General features: G+C 35.8%; 1 protein-coding gene across 1 annotated transcript in view; it reads right to left on the reverse strand.

Annotated features, from left to right (window-relative positions):
• Nucleotides 1-18,987, reverse strand: part of LOC145690732 (uncharacterized) — a 42,128-nt gene extending 23,141 nt beyond the window's left edge. Inside the window, exon 1 of the mRNA XM_081765913.1 lies at nt 18,497-18,987. Coding sequence (XP_081622039.1) covers nt 18,497-18,861 — 365 coding nt within the window. The 5' untranslated portion in view covers nt 18,862-18,987. The remainder of the gene's footprint in view (nt 1-18,496) is intronic.
• Between the last annotated feature and the right edge of the window lie 4,079 nt (nt 18,988-23,066).

Raw genomic sequence — 23,066 nt, forward strand, 5'->3', positions numbered from 1 at the left:
CCCTTCTCAGGGTATATCGCTTACGTCCTTTTCATTATATTTATTTTCTTAAAATGCCTCCTAAAGGCCTGAATGTTGACAGTTGACTTGGGGCTGCGTAATTAACCCGGATGTGTTATTGCACGAATGCGAAAGGCATTCAGCCAGGGTGGTATAAGGTTCTTAGTGTAGAAGCGATTGATTCGAATCGTCAGGGAGTGTAGCGACCCTGCACGCTTCAGCTGTAGAAGATTGTAAGTCTGCGTCCTTTGGTCTTCGGGATCAATTCATCAACCTACATTTTTTTTATGAATGACTTACAAGCTGTGCTGTCAACAAATGACGCACAGAATGGCGCATCGTAAGGCTTGACCGCTGTTATACCCATTTATATGTATTAAAATGTTTAAAGGATTATCAGTTATTTTACGTAACATAAGTATATAGAAAGATATCTTAATCATTTTATGTGTAGCGATATGATATGTAGGAATGCCGAATAGTGTATGTGAAGATTTTCATGTAGTTTTGAATTTTTCCAATTTTATAATAAATTTTGCATGCTTAGTGATCAAAATATTAGTATTATTTAAAAATGAAATGAAATCATTGAGTTTTACGTCCCACGGTTATGGCTGTTAGGCTAAAGGAGACGGTGATGATGGGTAATGAATGAAATGGTGGAATGAAGAAAGTGGGAGGAAACGGGAGAACCCCGAGAAAACACACGCACACGGTGTTTGTCCACCACAAAGTTCACTTGGCGGGGGTAGTATGATTTAAGTTTTGTTCGTATGTTATATATATAATTCATATATTTACGTTATGTTAGTATATTTTAATTATTTTTCTGAAAAATGTATATCTAAAATGAAGATAGTAATTTTAGTGCGGAAAGCATATTTAAAAAAAGTTTTGTTTTCATAATTTTTCATGAGTATATCTATTGCTCAACGACTCGCACAAAGGATACAAAACCTAAGTTTTGTTTAGTTTAGTTTAGTTTTATACATATGTACATGGTGGTTTTATACCAAATATTTATACAGGTGGAAAAAAAAGTGGTAAATTCACTTTACGAAAAATTTTATTTGTTTCAATACGAGAAAAGTACTAGTTGAAACTTTCGCTACATAATTCACATGAAGAGAATAGTCACAACTAATGAATTATTTTGGTGTTTAACTTATTGCTTTTATGTTTATTTGTTCGAAAGGAAGAGAATATATTCTTTAAATCAGCACTTGTCAGTAAACTCACACAATAGTAATACTATGTAACGAAATTTAAATTGAATTTAGGAATTTTGATTCGTTGTATAATCTAATAACGAGTAGCTCCCATTGCTTATGGTATGTCAAAGGAATCAGGTATAAACAAACCAGCCACGTGGATATTGATAATGTTCATTAAACGAACAAAATGGTACTGTATAAATTATTTTTCGGCTGTATACGTTTCAGTGCATTTGGATGGCAAGTGAGCATTATAAATGATTTAGGGCTATTTTGAAGATGCCAAAAGGCTGTTGTAGAGCGGCGTCCTCATATAAATTTACTATTATGATGCATGTGTGTTTCTAAGGTGATGCCAAAAGCCATTACAGGGCGGCTCACGTCTGCTGATAGTTACTCCTTGTTGCTTCTCGAATGCCTAGCTTGTGGATGCTAGATGAGTAGGAAGTGTTTGTTGAGCATTCTTAATATTTTTAGAGTTGGATCGTATATCCCTCTTGTAATGTATATTTGCGATTAATGCCCACGAATGTGTTAGTAAAGTTTTGATTTGCCATTGCCAATAAGATGTTTGTTGCAGATAGGGTCAAGCAATGATTGTATCAGCCAATGCTCGTGCGTTTGCTAATGTAAAGATCCGTGCACTAGCGTTGATGCATATGTACCTGTTATAGTTGATGATTTGGTAAAAATAGGAGTTTGTTTTTGCGTATTATTGGTAATTTAAGAAAATAAAAAATATCTTGTCAGTAGGCGTGCTTCTAAATTTATTTGAAACACTTCAATGAATCTTTCGTTTTGCCGTTTGAGCAATATGATTATAGAAACTTGGAACTTTAAACGATTTTGTATTCCTTTAGTATCCTGAAATATAGTATTTTAAATAATCAGTATTAAGTAATATTATAACTATTTTACGAAATACTTGTTTTGAAAATGGTTTTGTTTCATTAATTTTTTTATGTGTATGAATGTATATATCAGTTTACATAATAATTTTGATAACATATTATGTGTTTACATTTAGTAATTGAATATTATAAAATATTTTGAATAAGGTTTGAGTATTTATTATGTTTTGTTTTATAAAGGTGCATATACACACATTACACTACACCAGATACACATATTAGGAATTCCTTACGTACCGATTACACTGTCAGTAGGAGAAACTTTCGGAATCAATATACACATATACTATTATTGTTTATTAGTTATTTTTTGTATTGATGTTTATTTGCATATCTACTTGGATTAAAGTGTTTACTATGTATTCAAATGTTATATTATATGTTTAGTGAAAAAGATTGGAACACTGATTGAAATCAACATTGTGAGAAACTCATAGTTCAAAAAAAATAAATAAGTGAATGAAAGAGAAAAGAACTATAAACTATATATATAAATAAATGAAATAATAAGGAACATTTTATTAATGGTGGCATAAAAGTGGCTTATTTAGATCTAAAACGTGGCTTTAACAAAAGTGGCTTATTAAGAACTAATGGGTGATTTTATAAATATAAGTGGTGGCTTATTGTCATACAGGTTGAACAACCTTATAGCTAACAAGTGAAGTGTCCCATTAAATACAGCGACGTCCCAATAAACCGATTATCATAGTGATTACCCCGTGGCATTTCAATATAGACCATTACCCCTATGACAACCAAGGTTCTCTTCGCAGATTGAATCAATTTGCTCGGACGCTTGTTCGGGTCCAAGAGGATATCACCGATCTTAAGCTCATTTTTTTTTCGAATTTAAACGAGATTGGAAAAGACATTGTTAATTTTGAACTGTAAACCGAGCCTAGTATATGGAGAAACAATCTCTATACTTTTATCAGTTTTGTTTTTTGTACATTTGTGTTAGTAAGCCTAACTCCCATTCTACGGCCATATATGATCAAAACACAAGGATTGTGATCACGTGAGTGCTGCATTTCTGGTGACTATTTCTTTATATCTGACTTTCGGGACAATCACCCATCACCTGCGCAGTGCTATAACTAAAAGCAAATTGGACGATAATTATGGTCCCGCGGTGATTGTGCACTCATTATATACGTTTCAGTGTCATCTGATTATCATACTTTTAAATAACAGTGCAAATGAAAGTTTTCGAGATCAAATATACATTATTGAGCAAGAGTGCAGCGGCTTTTCAGTGTGGAGAAATTTTAGTTATTTGTCACAAAGCTTAACAATATACTCCTGGAACTATCCATGCTGCGGATAAGGAACATTTCTGTGGACCCGCTGCATGCAAGTAGGACTCGACGCCAAGACAATGGAACCAGCAGCGAATCAGCTGACCGGTCGAAAATTATTGTGAGTAATTAAGAAATTTTATTGATCGCGTTGCCACCTCAATGACGAAAAATCCTCCATCATTATAGGGAGGAAACGTTTATTTGTTTGTTTGTGACCTTTGATGTTATTTTAATGTAGTATAAATCATATTAAGTGTCAGTACATTTTTTACACATTTTAGGTAGGCTTTGTGATTTCATCCTCAGGATAATTTTGATTTATTGTTAGTTGTGCCTAGTTAATCATTTGCATCCATTTTCATTTTACGGTACTTAAATATTTGTCTGCTGTCTTCCCATCTTCGGACTATGGCAAAAATGTAGGTATGGTAGAAAATCATTCTTCGTCGTGGCAGAGCTGGAATAGATATGCAAGAGAGAGAGAGAGAGAGAGAGAGAGAGAAGTGTAAATCGTCAAGCGAGGGAGAAAGCAAATATAAATGTCATAATTATATTTACAAAATTTTAACCACCGCGAAAACACGATTTTAAGTTTTCTATTTATCACAATAGCAGTCCATAAGTCATTTTTGAAACGTGTTAACACATAGTGAGTGGCCAAATACCTGATTTGGAAGAGCATGTACGTCCTGAAAACTGATGACCCCGGCACCAACAGTGAGTAAAACGTTTATTTACATAGCACACAGTTGCAGTAATTTTCTGGAGAAAGGAAAAATAACACATTGCTGTATAAACAAAAAGATCTATGGAATCGTTCTATATTTTCTGCGAACAGATCATTTCCTAATGACCTCTAACCCACCACCACTAAAACTGATATAAATAAATAAACATTAATAAATGTTAAATATAGAAATCCACTTTGAAGAAAAGATACGAAAGTGTAAGCATATATAACGAAACCTGATTTAACCTACTGTAATCCATGAAAAAATAAACTAAGATAACATCGAGAAATGCAAGAAAACAAATATTAATAATAATGTATATGTGAAGATAGAGAGACATTTAGGAAGAAAAATATTTCGCCTGCCGCGTCTTGAACCCACGACCATTTATTCCAGGCATGACCGTGTTAGCCAACTGACACCAAGACAACCTTGCAAATATTGGTTTTTCCATTGTATTTACTGTGCAGAAAGCGAAATTAAATCAAGATGACGTATATTAGTACGTAAAAAAATATTCGTACTATACACGGCATGACCCAACAAAGACCACATACTGGCCACAGAAATAACCCACGCACTCAAAAGAAAGAAACAGAAGTGTAAAGATGTTTGACCAAACCTATATTCTACCAACGATTGGTCCACAAAATTTAAGATAATCTACAAGAAATGCAAGAAGTCATTTAGTAATAAGAAAAGAATGGGTTTTGAGGGATAAAACAACTTGTACCAGGCGATATTTGAACGAGCGTTATTTCATAAAATAACACAACACCGTACCGACGATTTCATGTGAGAGCTTGCAAGTAGCATTGCAAGTTTTATTTACACTGCACGTATATTACCTAACAAAACTACGAGATGTCATTCACGCATGGATTACTGGTGAGAACACTTCCTTTAAGAGTTAGGACTGGCTTCGCAGATTTATGAAATCAGTTTTTTAATCAACTATAAAGAATTAGTGTTCGTATCGTAAATTTAGGAAATCACTCTTTAAATCCTAGATTCTTTGCTGTTCAACTCAACCTTTGGTTCGTAGGTAACGTGGAAATTTTGCAATTTTTCTTTCCCTTGGGAAATCAGTTTTATACCTTGATAAGTTCCCAACGTCGTAATTGTCTATATATTGTATTCTTGGTTTTCGTCTTTTTGGTATTCTTATTGCCTTTCCCTTTTCTTTTTCCTATTATCGCTGTTAATACTTTTTTTATTATTTTCGTGATCTATCGTCGTTCATTAGCTTCCTTTAGTCTTTGTTCATACCTTTTTCTTTCGGTCCATGATATGTGCAGCGTTGTGCGCCAATGCCACATTTCAAGTTCTTCCAGCTTGAATATTTTAGCTTTATATTAGTATAGTATTATGGCTGATTTAATCACACGCCTAGATTGTGCACCTACTGGGACAACGCGTGAGGCTCATTATAAAGGCTCTCGGTTCGATTCGGAGCCGGGAATTAGTTTCTTTCTCAGGGAATTAAACATTCTAAATTACGTTCGCTGTTGCCACTCAAAGATATTTATTAAATGCGCGAAAAGAAAACCCAAGACAGAAAGATGGACAGGAGGAAAATACAGACTGTCTATGCTTAAGAGTTAAAATTTCGTAGTTCTGTCCATATGAAATTTTCCCTCATCTTAAAATCACTTTCACACTGTTCTACTCCCCTTGTGTTTGAGATATCTCTGAGTTTTTAATATAGCACACGTGAATGTATGGGATATGGGTTACTGAGCTTATGTTTGCGTAGCATGACTGTCAGTGTTGCAAGTTTCTTTAGATTTTTTCAAAAGACCAGTTTTTCTTAATTTTTTTCAATATTTATCTCTTCTTCTTCTACACATTGAGCGCGATGGGTAATAAATGTTTACCGTTGGAATGCGTGTTCCATTCCCTTTCCAACGAGGTATCACTTGTTTTTCTGGGGTAGTTAGGAGAGGAGCAGAGAAGCTTCAAACCTGGCGTTCTGCGATTTCTTTAAATTTTAACCAAAAATGTACTATAACTGAAATTATTTGAAAACCTGAGAGTACAGGACTAAAATTAAGACCAGATTCGTTTTCAGCAGCTCGAAAACTATAAAGAACACCTGCTTTCATGCAGAAAAATTTTTTGAAGTTGAATTCTGTTGAACAGTGTTATCAGCAGAGGTTTGGTCCAAGACATTGTAAAGGGATGTTGTGAGTGAAAATGAGAGTGAATAATTAAGTAGTGACTGAAGAGGAAACATTGTGAGTCGATAATGAACCAGCGATGTAGGAAACCAACTTAAAGAAACCTTGAAAGTCTTGCCTCACCTGTACGTTCAAAATTATATATGAACGACGCATGTATGCTTTATGTTATACATAGCTCTTTAAAGTGTAATAATTCCTCCTTACGGTCCCTTTTACACAAGTAAGTTGAGAACAAGCGTTTTTCAAACTGAAGATTAATAAATCTAGTTTAAGTGCGAATCTCGGGCATGACTAACTTGAATCATTTCTGTTAATGCAGTATGAAAGGGATATACTGAATAAAGTGAATAAACGTGTCATAATTAAGAAACTCTGTCATGGTAGTGCAGAATTGAAAAGATTTCTGATATAAGGTACGAATGTACTTGTATCTTGTCATGTAAAGAAATCAAAGTTATAGAAGCTAAATGGAAGTTATAGAGGAAACACCCTCGCACCATCAAAGGCCTGCTACAGGTAGTCAGATACAAGTCTGCAACAACGCATCTAGCGAGTAAATGGGAAAGGATATGACAAAGTTTGTCCTCTAAAAGTTGCATGACATTTAATGTCCTTTCGAACGATCCCAACAGTTATACCACTTTCTATTGCAAATTTTGAAGTTGTCCCCCATTGGAGGTATTCACAAGACGTCACTGGTCTCGCTGCTATTTTTATTGCATTCAAAACATAAGATTTGGTAATGCAATTTTTTGTTTGAAGCCTCTACATGCAGTATTAGCTGCGATATAACCTGGTACATGATCCTGGTATATATATATATATATATATATATACTGTGCGAGTTGAATCCTGGTATATATATATATATATATATATATATATATATATATATATATATATATATATACTGTGGCAGTGCATCAATAGTAAATAAGATGTCTGAAACGAAACTGAACTATCCGAACTCCATTTTCTTGTTATCAACAAGTACATGTAAAACTTGAAACCCAGGATGTCAGAGAGTAAAAAAAGAGGTAGATTGCCAAAGTTTTACCTCATCTTTTCAGTTAGTATATCTTCCACTCTTTCCGAAAGTACTAATTTATCACAAATCATGAAAAACTACATAATTCAATCTGGTTACTTATATTTCGAATGTGCATTTATTTCACTGCTTTCAGACAGCACAACTGAGGGCCTCATAATACAAAGGGATCTAAGTTATACATGACGTTTCCAATAAGGTTTATTTATATTCAGAACAGTATTCTCGGGAACACAATATGCAAACTGGAAGGAGAACCACATCACAGTCCACCCGAGGGTCTACCAAGGAGTGAACTGCGTCGTGGTTCACCTCCCAGTTTATATATTTCACTTTGGAGAGTCCTTTTCCTGCGCATAAGACATTTATATTTATTTTGTAATAAAGAGTACAAAATAAATAATTGTAATACAATAGAATTAAAATACAAATATTATTAAAAAAGTAATTAACAAGGAACACAGACACCGTGATAAGTCATCAACTGCAGTTGAGTTCATTTTTCTAGTCGCTGCCATAGCCTAGATTTCTGGGTATTTCTAATTCTGGTCACACTGTAACACTAAAAATTATTCCGACTCGTATTTTCTGGTGCAGAATAACATTATCTAGTAGTGAGGTAAGTTATATTTCATTATCACTTTTCACTTACGAAAAACTGGCAAAAGAAAAATTGTTAACTTTTGAAAAATATTCAGTAATCTGCCCCCTGAAGTGTATGTTAACTTGCTATTATAAATTAGTATACGACCGAGTTTCATCCTTCTAACTTGCTAACAGAGAGAGACAGAAAGTAAATTTTTAAGATCTTTTTTAACACTTCCTTCTCCGCAGTTAAGGTAAACCAAATAATGATATATAGCCTACCGTTTCTTCAAAACTATGGTGTCTTGCATAAAACTACTTTGAGGTATACAAGCTCTACGGTGTGAGTTTGTATACAATATCAACCAATAGTCAACATTAACTGGTCAAGATTTACTGTAAAATTTACAGAAAAAAATCGTAATAACATTTTAAATAATATTGTAATGTGCATGTTATGCACGGATTCGCACAAAAAGTAGCTAGTAATCACTGTAAGCGAAACGAAGTATCAAAATTCATGACATGGTACTAGAAAAATGTTTGAGAGTTAAGGAATCTACATAGTAAACAAATTTTCTTTCCTAATGTATTGTGTTACTTCGGAACACACATATGCACGCAATGAAAACATTTCAGGATATTAATTTAAATTTTTATGAACATAAAAATACAAATTGAAAAGATAAAATATGTAATTTTATGCTATATACAGTGTTTCTGCTATCCTCGTTTATGTGTATACTTACCTTTGGTGAACCATCTGGTCCTAACCGACGCATCCCTTTGCTTCCAGTTAGACTAACATCTTGCGCCCTACCCCAGGAAACTTGTTGTTTTACCGGCCATCTAGCACATATTTGTTAGTGCTGTTTGTACAATGATTCTTATATGGTGTACGAGCAATTAGCCCATAAAGTGAACCTGTATGGAGAAATGGGCTAAACTGCCGCAGATATCGGCCGCGGGACAAGAACCACATGAATCTGGTTTCAACGTTGTATTACAAAATAAATGTTCTTACTTTCATATCCCTTACCTACAATTACCACTGTTCATTACTGGCCTTGACTATTCACTCTTGATCACAAATATTTATTATTTCCATGCTTCTTTTTCTACATTTTCTACATTTTTACTTCATGAAAAATTAAATGTACCGGTATCGCAAATTTATTGCATAGTTTGCGTGACGATAACGAAAATCAATATCTAATTGAGTCATATGACTTTGCTACGGTGACGGAGGATAGAGCTTCGAAATTGCACTAAAAATCCGTGAATGATATCCGCCCTGTCTGCCTGTGTCAAGGGCGTTTGGAGGTGCAGTCCCCTATCGTATACAAAACGCATACGAAAATGCCTTTTTCCTGTGTAATAACAAAGCAATAGAGGTGTTGCACTAGCATTTCTCGGGCAGATTCACTTCATAAGCTCTTATGCGAAAAAAAAGGTTAGGTTGCCACTAAAAAAAAAGGATGCTAGCTAACCTAATCAGGGAAGGGGCACCTCCGCGAAAGAGCCGGTGTGCGTAGTGATGGTCAGTGGGAATATTCCCGGTGGGAAGGAATTTAAAAATGGGAATATTCCCGGGTTTTCTCTGACTCGAGTTTCTGAAGAGGTACTCGGACTTCTTTTACATGTGAATTAACGTATGGAATTTCAAGAAATAGGTAGAAAGAAAGGTCGTGTATGGCAATGATCCGTGCTAAAATATAGAGATAAGTAAGCATCTTGCAAATTTGGTGAACTTAAATATGTATACGCAAATGTTCATAAATTGGTGAGACATGTATCTTCTAGCATTTACTCAATCTAATTGGTTTATAACGTTTATAAATTTAATGTGTTTATAATATCAGTAATAGAGTGAAGTTGAGCAAATCCACTTACATATAAATTTAAACTATTACTATATTTTTTTCACACATATTTAATTGATAGAACATATTGTAAATAAATATACATTTATCCGTTCTCTCTAAATATAATAAAGTGTTAATAAAGTAACATAGTACCGTTCAGAATATATAGATTTTAAAGAATCCTCTGTGGACAACAGTGATAATATGCTGTGATATATAAATTAATTCAAGTTCGAAATCATAATATAGCAATAGAATGCAATTTTCTTTCTGATTGTACATAACTTCCCGGATAAATTCCCATTTTGGGAATCTTCCCAGGAATATTCCGGAAAAATATCTTCCCGGGAATTTACCCATCACTAGGTGTGCGCCCATAGGAATCTGGCCCGTCAGCGATGGTGGGTATATGCGTAGACTAGGATTGTACGAAACCCCTACTTTAATGATATACAGGTATCTGAGAGGTCCCTTCATATTCTGCTCATTTTTATTGCTTGCCCATTTGCTTCCAAAGTAACACAGCACATCAGTAACGTACATTTCACACATATGTGTATTTGTAAATCTCGGGACATTTCTATAGTTTCTTGTCATGAGTTAGCACACTGACTTCAGATAATTCACTTCACTTTGTATACTGTAAATAAAGGCTTCGTTACAGGTAAAGTATTGCCTAATTAATTATCTTTCATTATTGTATTTTTATGTACACTCATGTCCAAAATGGTTGTCGCAAATCTATAACTTTTCTTGTAAGAATATAATTTGATAATAATGTTGCGGGGCACTTTTAATGCTGATACTATGTGTATAATCGGGAAATGTATATTTGTGGTAATTTTCATAGGGAAAGAATTATAAATGAGAAAATTAGAATGAGTAAAACAAAATGTTGCTAAATAAACAAGGAAGTTTCATTTTCGTTTTATTGTTCTTGTTTACTGCGCTTTTGACACGAAATTTGCCACATAGATGTCTTTGCCGATTATACATATAATAATATTATAAGAAATACTGGGCTAATTCGTTCTCAAATTATATTGCTAGAAAAACAAATTTATAGACATGAGAGAATAATTTTGAATATGAGTGTACATATGCATATCGCACGCAACAACACATTTTCCAGAATTCACATTTCCCTTACATCCAACTAACTTCTTATTATATTTTTCGGTTAACAGTTATATATTGGCCTGCATTACAGCTCGGTACATAACACTAGTTAATAATACACTGGGTTTGAAACACTTTCAGATCGTACGCTACTTCCTCCTCGCCTCATAAAGCATCAACCCACGAACACATATAATACACAATCAGTGGCGACGGTTGGACGTTAAAAGGGGGGGGGCAATACATGATCAGAGGAATTGTATATCAATGTTAGATTTCCTGGTTGTTTCTAACACTCTTTGATGAAAGGTTGTAAAACTAATAGGATACTATCTTTTTTTCACTTAAAATGCCGTATATCGTATTTGTATTTTAAGTAAATTCATAAGAGCAATACAGGTAGAAACTAGCCCTTTATACTCTTCAACATCGAAAGTGTAAGAAGAGATTTGAGATCTTGCTCATGAACATCTTAAAATTCTGTCTGGAAAACTGTTTGATCAGATTATTCAATAATAAATTCGCAAAACAAATAAATAGAAAGGATAATATTAATCATAGTAATGAATAATGAGGCTTGGTTTGCGGAAGTTATATTGAAACTGAGGATTAATGAACAACTTATGCTTTTAATTCCACACATGCCATTAAAGGAATGTTTTTTCTCTTAGAAAATAAAATACAGTAAGTACTGCAAGCATATGCTATGGCATTTAAAGAAATATGCAATCAAAACATTAATTGCTTTGAATTGCAATTAAAACGCAATTCCTGTAGCTTTCTGAACTCCATGGGAAGACAAATAACCAATACGTACTCACGCAACGGCAAATATCATATAGTACCATTAGTATGAAAGAGAAATACATACAAAACCTTTACCAGGGTGTCCACATTCTGGAAAATAAGTGAAAGTCAGGGAAGTAAAAATGTATCAGGTGAAGTCAGGGAAATGGTAGATTGGTCAGGGAAAGTCAGGAAAAAATGGATTTAGGTCAATTGTTCAATTACTGAATTTATGAAATAGGGTTGATTTCTTTACTGTTACTGGATGCAAAACCTAGTGTTCTCAATGATGATATTGAGGGAGTCAGTTTTCTCTGATATAGTTGTTGAAACTAATTTTCTGCGAGACGCTGTTCTCGAAGAATTGAATGGTGCCAAATCTGGACAAGTGGCTGAGAACACAAAGAAATGTTATCTCCAGCTCACAGTGAAAGCACAGACTGAATAATTTAAGGAACACTGGAATTAATTCATAGCCAATGACAGAGATGGTATTGGACTTGATGAGTTTTTTACTTAGGAAATGGGAAGAACTTCGTTTACTTATGGTCAGTTATGAAATTGTGTTTTATCTTCTTTCATGGAAACGCATTTTTTTAAAGTGGTCTCACAATAAATAAGATTCTCATTGTTGAAAACTTACAAGAAGAATCTCTGGTTGCTCAACGGATCATATATGATTCTGCGATGAGAATAAGTGGATCATCAGGATTAACAATTACAAGAGGTATGATAAATTCAGTGAGAAGTTCAATGAGACAATATCAGGTGTATTTGGAAAAAGAAAAGAGAAATAAATGCTGGAGGCGAGAAGAGGAGAGAGAAACGGAAGATACAGCAACAACTAAAGGAGCTGGAGGAACAAGAGAAGAAAATTAAACTGCGGAGACAAGAAAAATATTCAGATCAATGAGAAGAAAACTATGCGAGAAAGTATGAAAACAAATTTCTAAATGGGTTGCATTTAACAACTGCACCAGCAAAAGTAATGTGTGTGTGTTACCTAATGTAATGTGTGCTAGATAGTGTGTCTCTTTTTTTTAATAATCAGTAAAATCATGTATGAACTGTTTATTACTATAGGCAATATTATAATGCTGTGTAATTGGTATTATAATGTGTAAATTTTTTTTCATATCTTAAGTACTCTGTGTGCTCTACACTTTCGTAACTGTAAATTTACATTTTGTGTAATATGTAGGCCTAATCAATAGCGGCCTAATGCACACGTCGTAAATTTACATGTTTTTGGAAATAAAATTGAACTAAGAAAGAAGGAGAAGCGGAAGAGAGCAAGGCCAACTATGGGAAGTGTGGAGGCTGGGGTTTCTTTTTTTATTCTATATTTTTAAGTTATTCAGGGGTCAGGGAAATCTGGAACTTTCGTCATGGAAAGTCGGGGATCTTTTCTCCAAATTGGGTGGACACCCTGTTTACATTTCCAAATGAAATTATATAAATTAAGGCGTCACTTCAAAAAAATGGGAGGGGGCAACTGCCCCCTCTTTCCCCCCTAAACGCCGCCCATGTACACAATTTATCCTTATTTCTCCCTTATTAGTGAATCTATCGTGGTAATCTTTCTAACCTTTAAAATTTTATTACCCCCATTCACACATCTCGTACTATTCATTTCATGATTCTATTCATTTCTCCGTATATTTAATATAAAGGGGCCGCCATCTGCGAAAGCTAGCTCGACAAATGAAAATGCATACGCTACAAATGATTGCTGAAAATATAAAAAATAAACTTTAGTGAAAAGCAATGAGTACCGGTATGAAATGCATAGATATGGATTCTATAATATGAAATGAGTACCGATATGGTTCTCTACAATTAACAAACATCCACTGATGGTTAGAATTCTCTTGGGTGGGATAGGGACTTTTAGGTTTCGGGTGGAACAACGATGAATTTCGAAAAGGTACTTGTTGAGGCTTAATAACAATTGAAAATGTATTATTATGCAAAATTTGGTAGGTACTAGTGATGGGTAAATTCCCGGGAAGATATATTTCGGGAATATTCCCTGGGGAGATTGCCAAAATGGGAATTTATCCGGGAATGTATGTACAATCAGAAAGAAAATTGCATTCTATTACTATATTATGATTTCAAAGTTGAATTAAGTTTTATGTCACAGCATATTATTACTGTTGTCCCCAGAGGAGTCTTTAAAATGTATATCCTGAACGATGTTATGTTAGTTTATTAATATTCTATTATATTTAGAGTGTACGCAGAAATGGATATTTATTTACAATAAGTCCTATGAAAGTAAATATATTTCAAAAATGGTATAGTAAGCTCACATATTTTAAACCCCTAAACAGTTTTTAATTTACATGTAAGTGGCTTTTCTAAACTTGACTCTACCACCGATATTATAAACATATTAAATTTTTAAATGTTATAAACAATTTTGTCAACATTTGCACAAATACGTATGTTCACAATATTTGCAAGATACTATCTTATCTTTATAATTTTTCATGTTACATTGCCACACACGATCTTTCCTCCTCCCATTTCTCTAAATTTCGTGCGTAAATTCACATCTAAGAGAAGTCCGACAACCTCTACAGAAATTCGGGTCCGAGAGAGGAGACAGGCCGACGTCTATTATTTTCGGTTGTTCAGGTTTCATTAATAGTACTTCATCTCTATTTCTACATAAGTTTACTTAATTCTAAGTTACTTTACAAAATTGTTCCTTTTCATCATTTGTAATAGTACTTTGCTAATTTTGGTTATTGTTTAGCATTGGGGGCCAGCTTTCGCACCCACTTTTCTGCGATATTCTATTCCGATGCGGTTGTTTTATGGTTTCATACGTTAAATTACGTTACCAACTTTAAATTCAGACAGCAATGCAGAGCGAGCGTTAGCGAGTGAAGGCGGGTTAGAGCCCCGCATGGCACGTTTTCTATCTTCGTTATCAACAATTCACTTTCTTTTCTCACATAAATCACTTGCACTTACCTTTCCGTTTTGTATAAATCCCCTGCTGCCCTAAAAAAAAAAAATGTGCTCGATACTTTCTTGACTACTCGAACATCACTATCAACTCATTTCTTCCGTAAATCATCCTACTTTTTGCTAGTTTTGGCCCCCAATTCTAAACAATTACCTTACTTTTTAGTGCAAACGAAAATGGTACAAAAAATTATATTATTTGTTATATAAAGTACAGTCAAAGAATTTTAAATGCTTTAACCTCCAAATTCTTTAAAACCTAGAAATAACAGGGTGGCCACTCATTTGGAATTTCAAAATTCCCTGACTTTTCCAGAAATTTTCCCGGTTTTCCAGAAAATTTCTAGAGAGATCTAAAATTGGTATATCATTGTTTTTCAAAGCTTAAACAGAAGCTACAAGTGAAACGCAATGTGGACTAGAGGATCTTTATTAAAAAAAGAATCACAAAAAACACTAGCGAAGATAAATAGTCTAATTTTAATCACTTATTTGCCTAATTTTCAATTCTCCTATGTGTTTCCACTCCACTGTAACCAACTGCTGCACAGAACGAGAAGAGGAATGTCTATCCCTATCGCTTTCCAACCTTAAGCTTAATACTAGTAACAAAAGTACACACACTTACAGTCCACTACTAAAACACAAATTACTGGAACGAACACTACTTTACTGAAATGTTTTAAAACCTCAAATCACAGATTTGCAGTTCACTAAAATCAAACTGAAGTTAAGACCACATCCACTTAAATGTTTTAAGACTTCAAACCAATAATCTCATCATCAATTGCAGACAGTTTCTCCTTCAACTTCATTTTCTTCGCCTCGAGTTCAATAACTTTATCCTTAATGGCATTTCTCTTCTTCTGTTTCTTCTCTTCCTCTTCTTGATTCTTCAGACTCAACATATACTCCATGAGCATTGCGGGCAGCATGGACAACCCTCTTTGTAATTGGAAACTTATCAATACCACCCACAGCTGAAATTTTATCATGTACCTGCCTGAGTGCAATTAGACTCAACTCGCTTTGATTTTCAATTAAACATTCTTTGTTGATTGAAAATCCCCTCTCCACACTAGCATTTCCATGAGATAAAATGAGGAGAAATTTCACAAAATCAGTCATATGTATTGAGCATGCGCCTAAATGCAGTATCTCCATCCAATGGTCATCTAATCTCTTACTTTTACTGTCATAATTTCTCATTGCTTCCAATACAAGAGGATTTTTAGCAAAAACTTTGAATTCACCTTGGATTTCATCAGCTAATGTTCTTAAAATCCAATATTTGGATACTACAATTTCTAGGCAATTGGACAATCTCTTTGCAGCTACAGTGTCATCCATAACAAACACACTTGGATCCAGGAAAGAAATTGCTCTTGCCAGGTTGAATTTTAGAGGTGACCTGTCCATTATTTTCAGTATGAATTTCTGACATCCTGCGCGAGTCTTGTCGAAATTCAAGAGTCTGTCTATCCGATACGGTATTGGCTTTTCGTATAGCATCCTTTGATGTGTACCCAATGTTTACAAGCTTGGCTGGCTTTAAGTTTTCGCTATTATTGAAATCAATCTTAACCAATGGCCGGCCTTCCAAAACGACCTGCAACAGACAATACTATGGCCTGGAGCAAGTTGTAAAGGAAAGGAGCTAATGGAGCTTCTCCCTGAAATTCACGCAGGAAAGGTTCAACAGTTTTTGCTAATGTTGTGAAAAAGCCAAGTTTTGCACCAAGCAGGTTATCATTTGTGAAATGTCTTACAGTATCAAAGCTTTTGCACTGTGGTACTTTCTTCTCATCAACAGCCCACTGTACGTATTTCTTTACGTTCGGTAATATTTCCATCGCCCGGCAAGCAACGACTGAATTTTCTGTCCATTTAATGCTGCAAAATTTTTTTCGGAAACACAGAAGACCTTGTGCATCTTATGTAATCTGCACGACGAGTGGAACGTCTTTGAATAAATTATAAGACGCCCTTAGGAATTCTTCTAATTTCCAACCTGTTGCTTGCATGGCAGCTTTAAAAGCACAATTCATAGTATGCAGCCCACAACTTCTAATATCAAGAAGAATTGGATCTGAAGGTGAACTTGCAAGATCTTTCTGCAGGTCAGTTAAAAATTTGAAGTTAACATGTGGGCCATCCATTGAAACTTGAACAATTTTCTTGAGGTCCAAACCTAAGATACCATTCTTGAAACTAACTTGAATGTCTGCTGACGTTGAATGTTCGAGGAACACTGAATTTAAATATCTTGCTGACACTTGGTATTTTTATTGTCCCAAAACTGAATCGTAAGGTCCTTTGGCTGCTTTTGCGAGACTTTGTTAAGGCTTTCATCAAACCCAATAACTTAATGCTTGCAAACTTCTATGATCACCTTTAAAAAGTCGTCCAAGACCATGAACGATAGTATAAGCTAACTTGGTACGTTGTAATTGCATCTTACTACAAATTTCGCTATCAGGGAACATGAGCTTGAAATTTGTTAGCCAGTCGGGAAGCAGATCGGAATGACAAGTGTTGCATTACTGCCTGCAAACACCACAGAACTTCAGCTTTAGTTACTGACTCAGACACTAGAAACGACTTCATAACATTAGCGTGTTTATTTTTAATAGATTCTTACTCAACTATCGTTTAGCCTTTATATTAATCACGTGACTACCAAAACGGGATGCAGGGGCGCAGCCCCGAGCGAATTCTGAAAATCAAACAGCCATCGAACTAAACAAGTGTGTTAATTACAAAATGGTCCCGATTTCGCTCCAGCTCAATTCATGGGCAGCACTAAATGACAAAAGAATATGAAGAAAGTATGCGCCGCCCAAACCAGCAGAGTTAGATAAACGAAACCTGGAACGAAGAAGAAATCTGGGGGCGAAGCCCCCAGCGACCAAAGCTATTTTGTATATAAATAAACCGGCTAAATGGCTATGAATACAGCAGAACGTAAATTTTGCCCCGAGTAAAAATTCCTTGTTTTTCATCAAAATTCCCTGACTTTTCCCGGTTTTCCAGGTTTTCCAGGTGAGTGGCCACCCTGAATAAATCATAATATAGGCCTCCTAAAATAAAGTAATTAGTCATATGGTTCTTATAATTTGGAAGATAAAGTAAAGAAATAGAAATAAATTCCGGATATAGTATACATGAAGCTGCATCAGTTCCCGAAGGAGCAGGACGCTCATACTTTTAGGGATTATTCATTGAGTATGTACGAACTTACAAAGGGGGTAACAAAGCGACTTTTATTTACTTATCGACTGATACGAAAATAAAAAAGAACGTATTTGTACTTTATATCTGCATGTGTAGTGCCCTTGTACTTTATCTAGGAGTATGTGTGTGTGTGTGGGGGGGGGTTAACGCATATCGCATGTCTTGAGCACATGGATATTTCTTACTATTGCACTACGTAGAAAATTTATGGTATTACATGTAGAAGTTGTAACAGAACACAGATTTAACGCAGATCAGGGGGTTCTCATGTATACTATTACCTAAATTCCTTCCCGGGAATTAATACGCTAGGGAAAAAAACCGGAATATTCCGATTTTTTAAATTCCTTCCTGACGGGAATATTCCCACTGCCCATCACTAGTCGTTTCCAAATTGTGGGTTATTAATTTACGTTCGAAGTATTTCTCATACCTTAATATTTCTCGTGAAATATCCTTTTAACCTATAAAGTTATCGAACACATGTAACCTTACTGTCAATCTGAGCCAATTATTGTATCAAAAATTGAACATTACCTCTCTGGCCGAACTGAATTTAAACTTTCTGTTGTTAGTTGTTGGGAGTCATTAGAGTACCACGGGCAAGTCTCGTGAATCACTACTTTTCTTAGCATTTCTATGTTGCTTTCAAATGCAGGACCTTCTTCTGCTGCAAAATCTGATTTCATCCTATCAACGTTTAGTTCCACATCCGAAGAATACATAGCTGTATCGTTGTCCATTGTATGCTCTACTTCCGTTGTAGATAATATTAATTCTTTGTTGTCGGTCATCAGGTCGTATGTCCCACCTTTACCTTCTAGTGGATCTTCCTGAGGTGAGTCATAATTAAATTCTTCTTTGCACATCAATTCCAACTTAACAGATTTCTCATCAGCCATTATGACTGAAATTTAATAAGAATTTCACACTGCTCTTATACTTCCTGTATAGTTTATGCTGCCATAAATGATTTACAAGAACGTTCACAGAAGCAACTTGATACTTCCTATCAAACATACGATCGGGATCAGTGTTGCCAGACACGGCAAGTGAAATTACACACAACTTCCGTCCAAATTACACAATTTTACACAGAAACTGGAAGACAATGCACATAAAATTGCAAAATACATAAGAACCAGGGGCGGATCCAGGGGGCTATCGGGGCGATCGATCCCCAGAAGAGTAAACTTTCTTATCTTATATATATAAATAAAACCCATCCAAAAGTTTGGAGCCCTTAAAAGAAGCAGTATGACAACCCACCATCCCCCCAGAATCGGTCCTGGATCCGCCCCTGATAACAACCTATATATATGTATATTGTGTCTGATGATGTACATACGATACGTACATCGATCAGCCATTGTTCAAAAATTCAGTTTGATTTATTATTATTATTATTATTATTATTATTATTATTATTATTATTATTATTACTATAGAAAACCGACACATTCTTCCCGCCCATTGGCACATAAAGAGTATTGAATCTTTGTTCTAACTTCTCTCTCTTTTTTATTTTTATACTTCGTTCAATAAAAAACATCACATCCTTCTCGTTCACTCTGTCGTTCATCTGCTTGAAAAAGGACATTTTCCTGATTAGTAGTGGGAAAACAAAAAAGACTTGTTACCCCCCTCCGCCTCATGTTTTGGTTAACATCGAGAATCAATATTCATTCGTATTGCTTGGCTTGAACAACGGGGCTTTGCTTGGGGATGTGGGCTAACAGTCGTGGCACCCGCTTCTCGAAAACGAGAAGTGAGGTACCAAGGAAGCAAGGTAGGTTTTATTGCGCCGCCCTGGAGTCAGACGTTGGCAATCGTAGTTTTTGAAAGGCAATTTTCAGTAAAAATAGAAATAATGAATATTTGAATGAAACGAACTTTGCAAAAATCATCAATGATAAAAAATTTCAATTGACCAAAGTGCACACAAAATACACACAGATTGGGATTACACACAAAATGCACATACAGGGAAAAATTGCACACATTTTGTGTAATTACACACATATTGGCAACGCTGATCGGCATTTAATAAAATTGACAGTCTTAGATTTAATAGATATAATCAGATCTTTTTACTTCTTCTTCACCAGTTTATGTTTAGAAGGTCGGCATCAGTCAAAATGTCTCATTTCATTTTTCAAATAAAAATACTTTAAATGTTTTTCACTCGGTTCCTTCGACCTTTTCTGACTTTGTCACATATTTTCTCAGTATGTTGTATGTGTATTTTAAAAATATTTGAATGATTAGTTCACGAGATATTGCTATATATACCTGGGAGACTTTAGGTAGACAAAATCAGAGCCCTGCACAATATGACGTCACTAATGTGATAGTAGTTGAGCAGTGTTTGCGATTGATTTGGTGTCATCTTATTAATTTTATACTAGAATAACAGACCGGTAAAGAAACTATGTTAAAAAATGGTTATCTATTAATGAAATAATATACTTAAAGAGATATTTGTATTCTTGTATGAAAACATAGTATCTCCATACGCGAAATTTGATGATGTAGGCTTACTGCGCGAAAGTTATTGGGCCGTATGCAGAGTCATTTTGACGAATAATTAGCTTAATACTAAGGGTTTGACTTAAGAATTTTTTTTTTTACCAAAAGTGTATTCAGAGTCTCTGATTAGCACATAGTAGAGAACTCAGTTAGTCACACGATACTAATTAATTTAGAGCAGCCTGGACCCTAGTATAGCCACAGTTTAGTATGGTAAATTGTATTCAAAATGGCGTGTGAACACGTGCGTAGTCCTGGCCTCCCCAACATCACGCAATTCTTCGAAAACAATTTCAATCGTGTGTACTTCGTTTGCTCCCATTTGCTCCGCAGTAGCTCTGTTTACTCCCTTACCGTTCCCGAGAAAATGGAACCTTAAAGTGGGGGGGGGCAGAACAACGTCGTCCCAGCCCCCCCACCCAACGAAAAATAATCGCTGAGGGGAACTGATGGTGGCATTCGTTTGTACTTCGTTTGCTCCCATTTGCTCCACAGTTTCTACGTTTGCTCCCCTACCGTTCCCGAAAATATAGAAATTTAAAGTGGGGGGGCCAGAACAACATGGTCCCAGCCCCCCCACCCAATAGCAGAGAGGAACGGATGATGGCATTCGTTTGTACTTTGTTTGCTCCCATTTGCTCCGTAGTTTCTACGTTTGCTCCCCTACCGTTCTCGAGAAAGTAGAAATTTAAACTGAGGGGCCAGAAAAAGGTGGTCCTAGAGCCTCGAATTGAAAACAGTCACAGACAGGAACAGATGGTCGCAATCGTTTGTAGTTCGTTTGCTCCCATTTTTCCGCAGTAGCTTCGTTTGCTCCCTTACCGTTCCCGAGAAAATGGAACTTTAAAGTGGGGGGGGCAGAACAACGTCGTCCCAGCCCGCCCACCCAACGAAAAATAATCGCTGAGGGGAACTGATGGTGGCATTCGTTTGTACTTCGTTTGCTCCCATTTGCTCCGTAGTTTCTACGTTTGCTCCCCTACCGTTCTCGAGAAAATAGAAATTTAAACTGAGGGGCCAGAAAAAGGTGGTCCTAGAGCCTCGAATTGAAAACAGTCACAGACAGGAACAGATGGTCGCAATCGTTTGTACTTCGTTTGCTCCCATTTCCTCCGCAGCAGCTCCGTTTGCTCCCTTACCGTTCCCAAGAAAATGGAACCTTAAGTGGGGGGCCAGAACAACGTCGTTCCAGCCCCCACCCAACTAAAAATAATCGCTGAGGGGAACTGATGGTGGCATTCGTTTGTACTTCGTTTGCTCCCATTTGCTCCGCAGTTTCTACGTTTGCTCCCCTACCGTTCCCGAAAATATAGAAATTTTAAGTGGGGGGGGGCAGAACAACATGGTCTTAGACCCCCACCCAATAGCAGAGAGGAACGGATGGTGGCATTCGTTTGTACTTCGTTTGCTCCCATTTGCTCCGCAGTTTCTACGTTTGCTCCCCGTCCGTTCTCGAGAAAATAGAAATTTAAACTGAGAGGCCAGAAAAAGGTGGTCCTATACCCTCGAATTGAATACAGTCACAGACAGGAACAGATGGTCGCATTCGTTTGTACTTCGTTTGCTCCAATTTGCTCCGCATTTTCTACGTTTGCTTCCTTACCATTCCCGAGAAAATGGAACATTAAACTGGGGGGGCCAGAACTACGTCGTCTCAGCAGCCCACCCAACTAAAAATAATCTGTGAGGGGAACGGATGGTGGCATTCGTTTGTACTTCGTTTTCTCCCATTTGCTCCGCAGTTTCTCCGTTTACTCCACTACCGTTCGCGAGAAAATATAATTTTAAAGTAGAGGAGCAAGAACAACATGGTTTTAGCCCCCATCCAATGGTACAGAGGAATGGATGGTGGCATTCGCTTCTACTTTTTTTGCTCCCATTTGCTCCGAAGTTTCTCAATTTGCTCCCCTGCTGTTCCTAAGAAAATGGAACATTAAACTGGTGGTTCAGGAAAACGTAGTCCCAGCACCTCAAATTTTAAATAATTTCAGAGGAACGGATGGCGACATTCGTTTGTACTTGGTTTGCTTCGCGGTAGCTAGGTTTACTCCTTACCATTCCCAAGGAAATGGAACTTTAAAGTGGAGACTAGAATAAAATTGTCTCAGCATCCCACTCAAATAATTATAATGTCATAGGGGAGCGGATGGTGGCATTATTTTTTACTTCGTTAACTTCGATTTGCTTCTCAGTTGCCTGGGTTACTCTCCATTAATATTTTGTTTTTAGTAGTTTGGGTGTTATGACAATTGATGCCAATGATTGTCATGATATATGAAAATAATATTAATGACATACATATAGAGAAGGTAGGATTTTGTTTAATAATCATTGAGAACCAGTGACTTAGTTTAGTATAAAGGATATTTTTATAGTTATTGTTGCAGCGGATAATGTTAACGAATTTTGTTGCACGTTGTCACACTTGCAAGAGGTTTCTGAAAATTATGTACTTTATCTTTTTAGTCAGCCAGCCAAGCCTCGGAAATACAATAAAAAAAATAAACGGATGGCATTTGTGTGTTAGGAGAAGGTATCCACCGTAGGGTTATGGTACATTGATCCCTGTAACACGCCT

Source organism: Thermobia domestica, chromosome 7 (genome assembly GCF_964235325.1).
Source record: "Thermobia domestica chromosome 7, izTheDome1.hap1.1, whole genome shotgun sequence".
Classification (NCBI taxonomy): Eukaryota; Metazoa; Arthropoda; class Insecta; order Zygentoma; family Lepismatidae; genus Thermobia; species Thermobia domestica.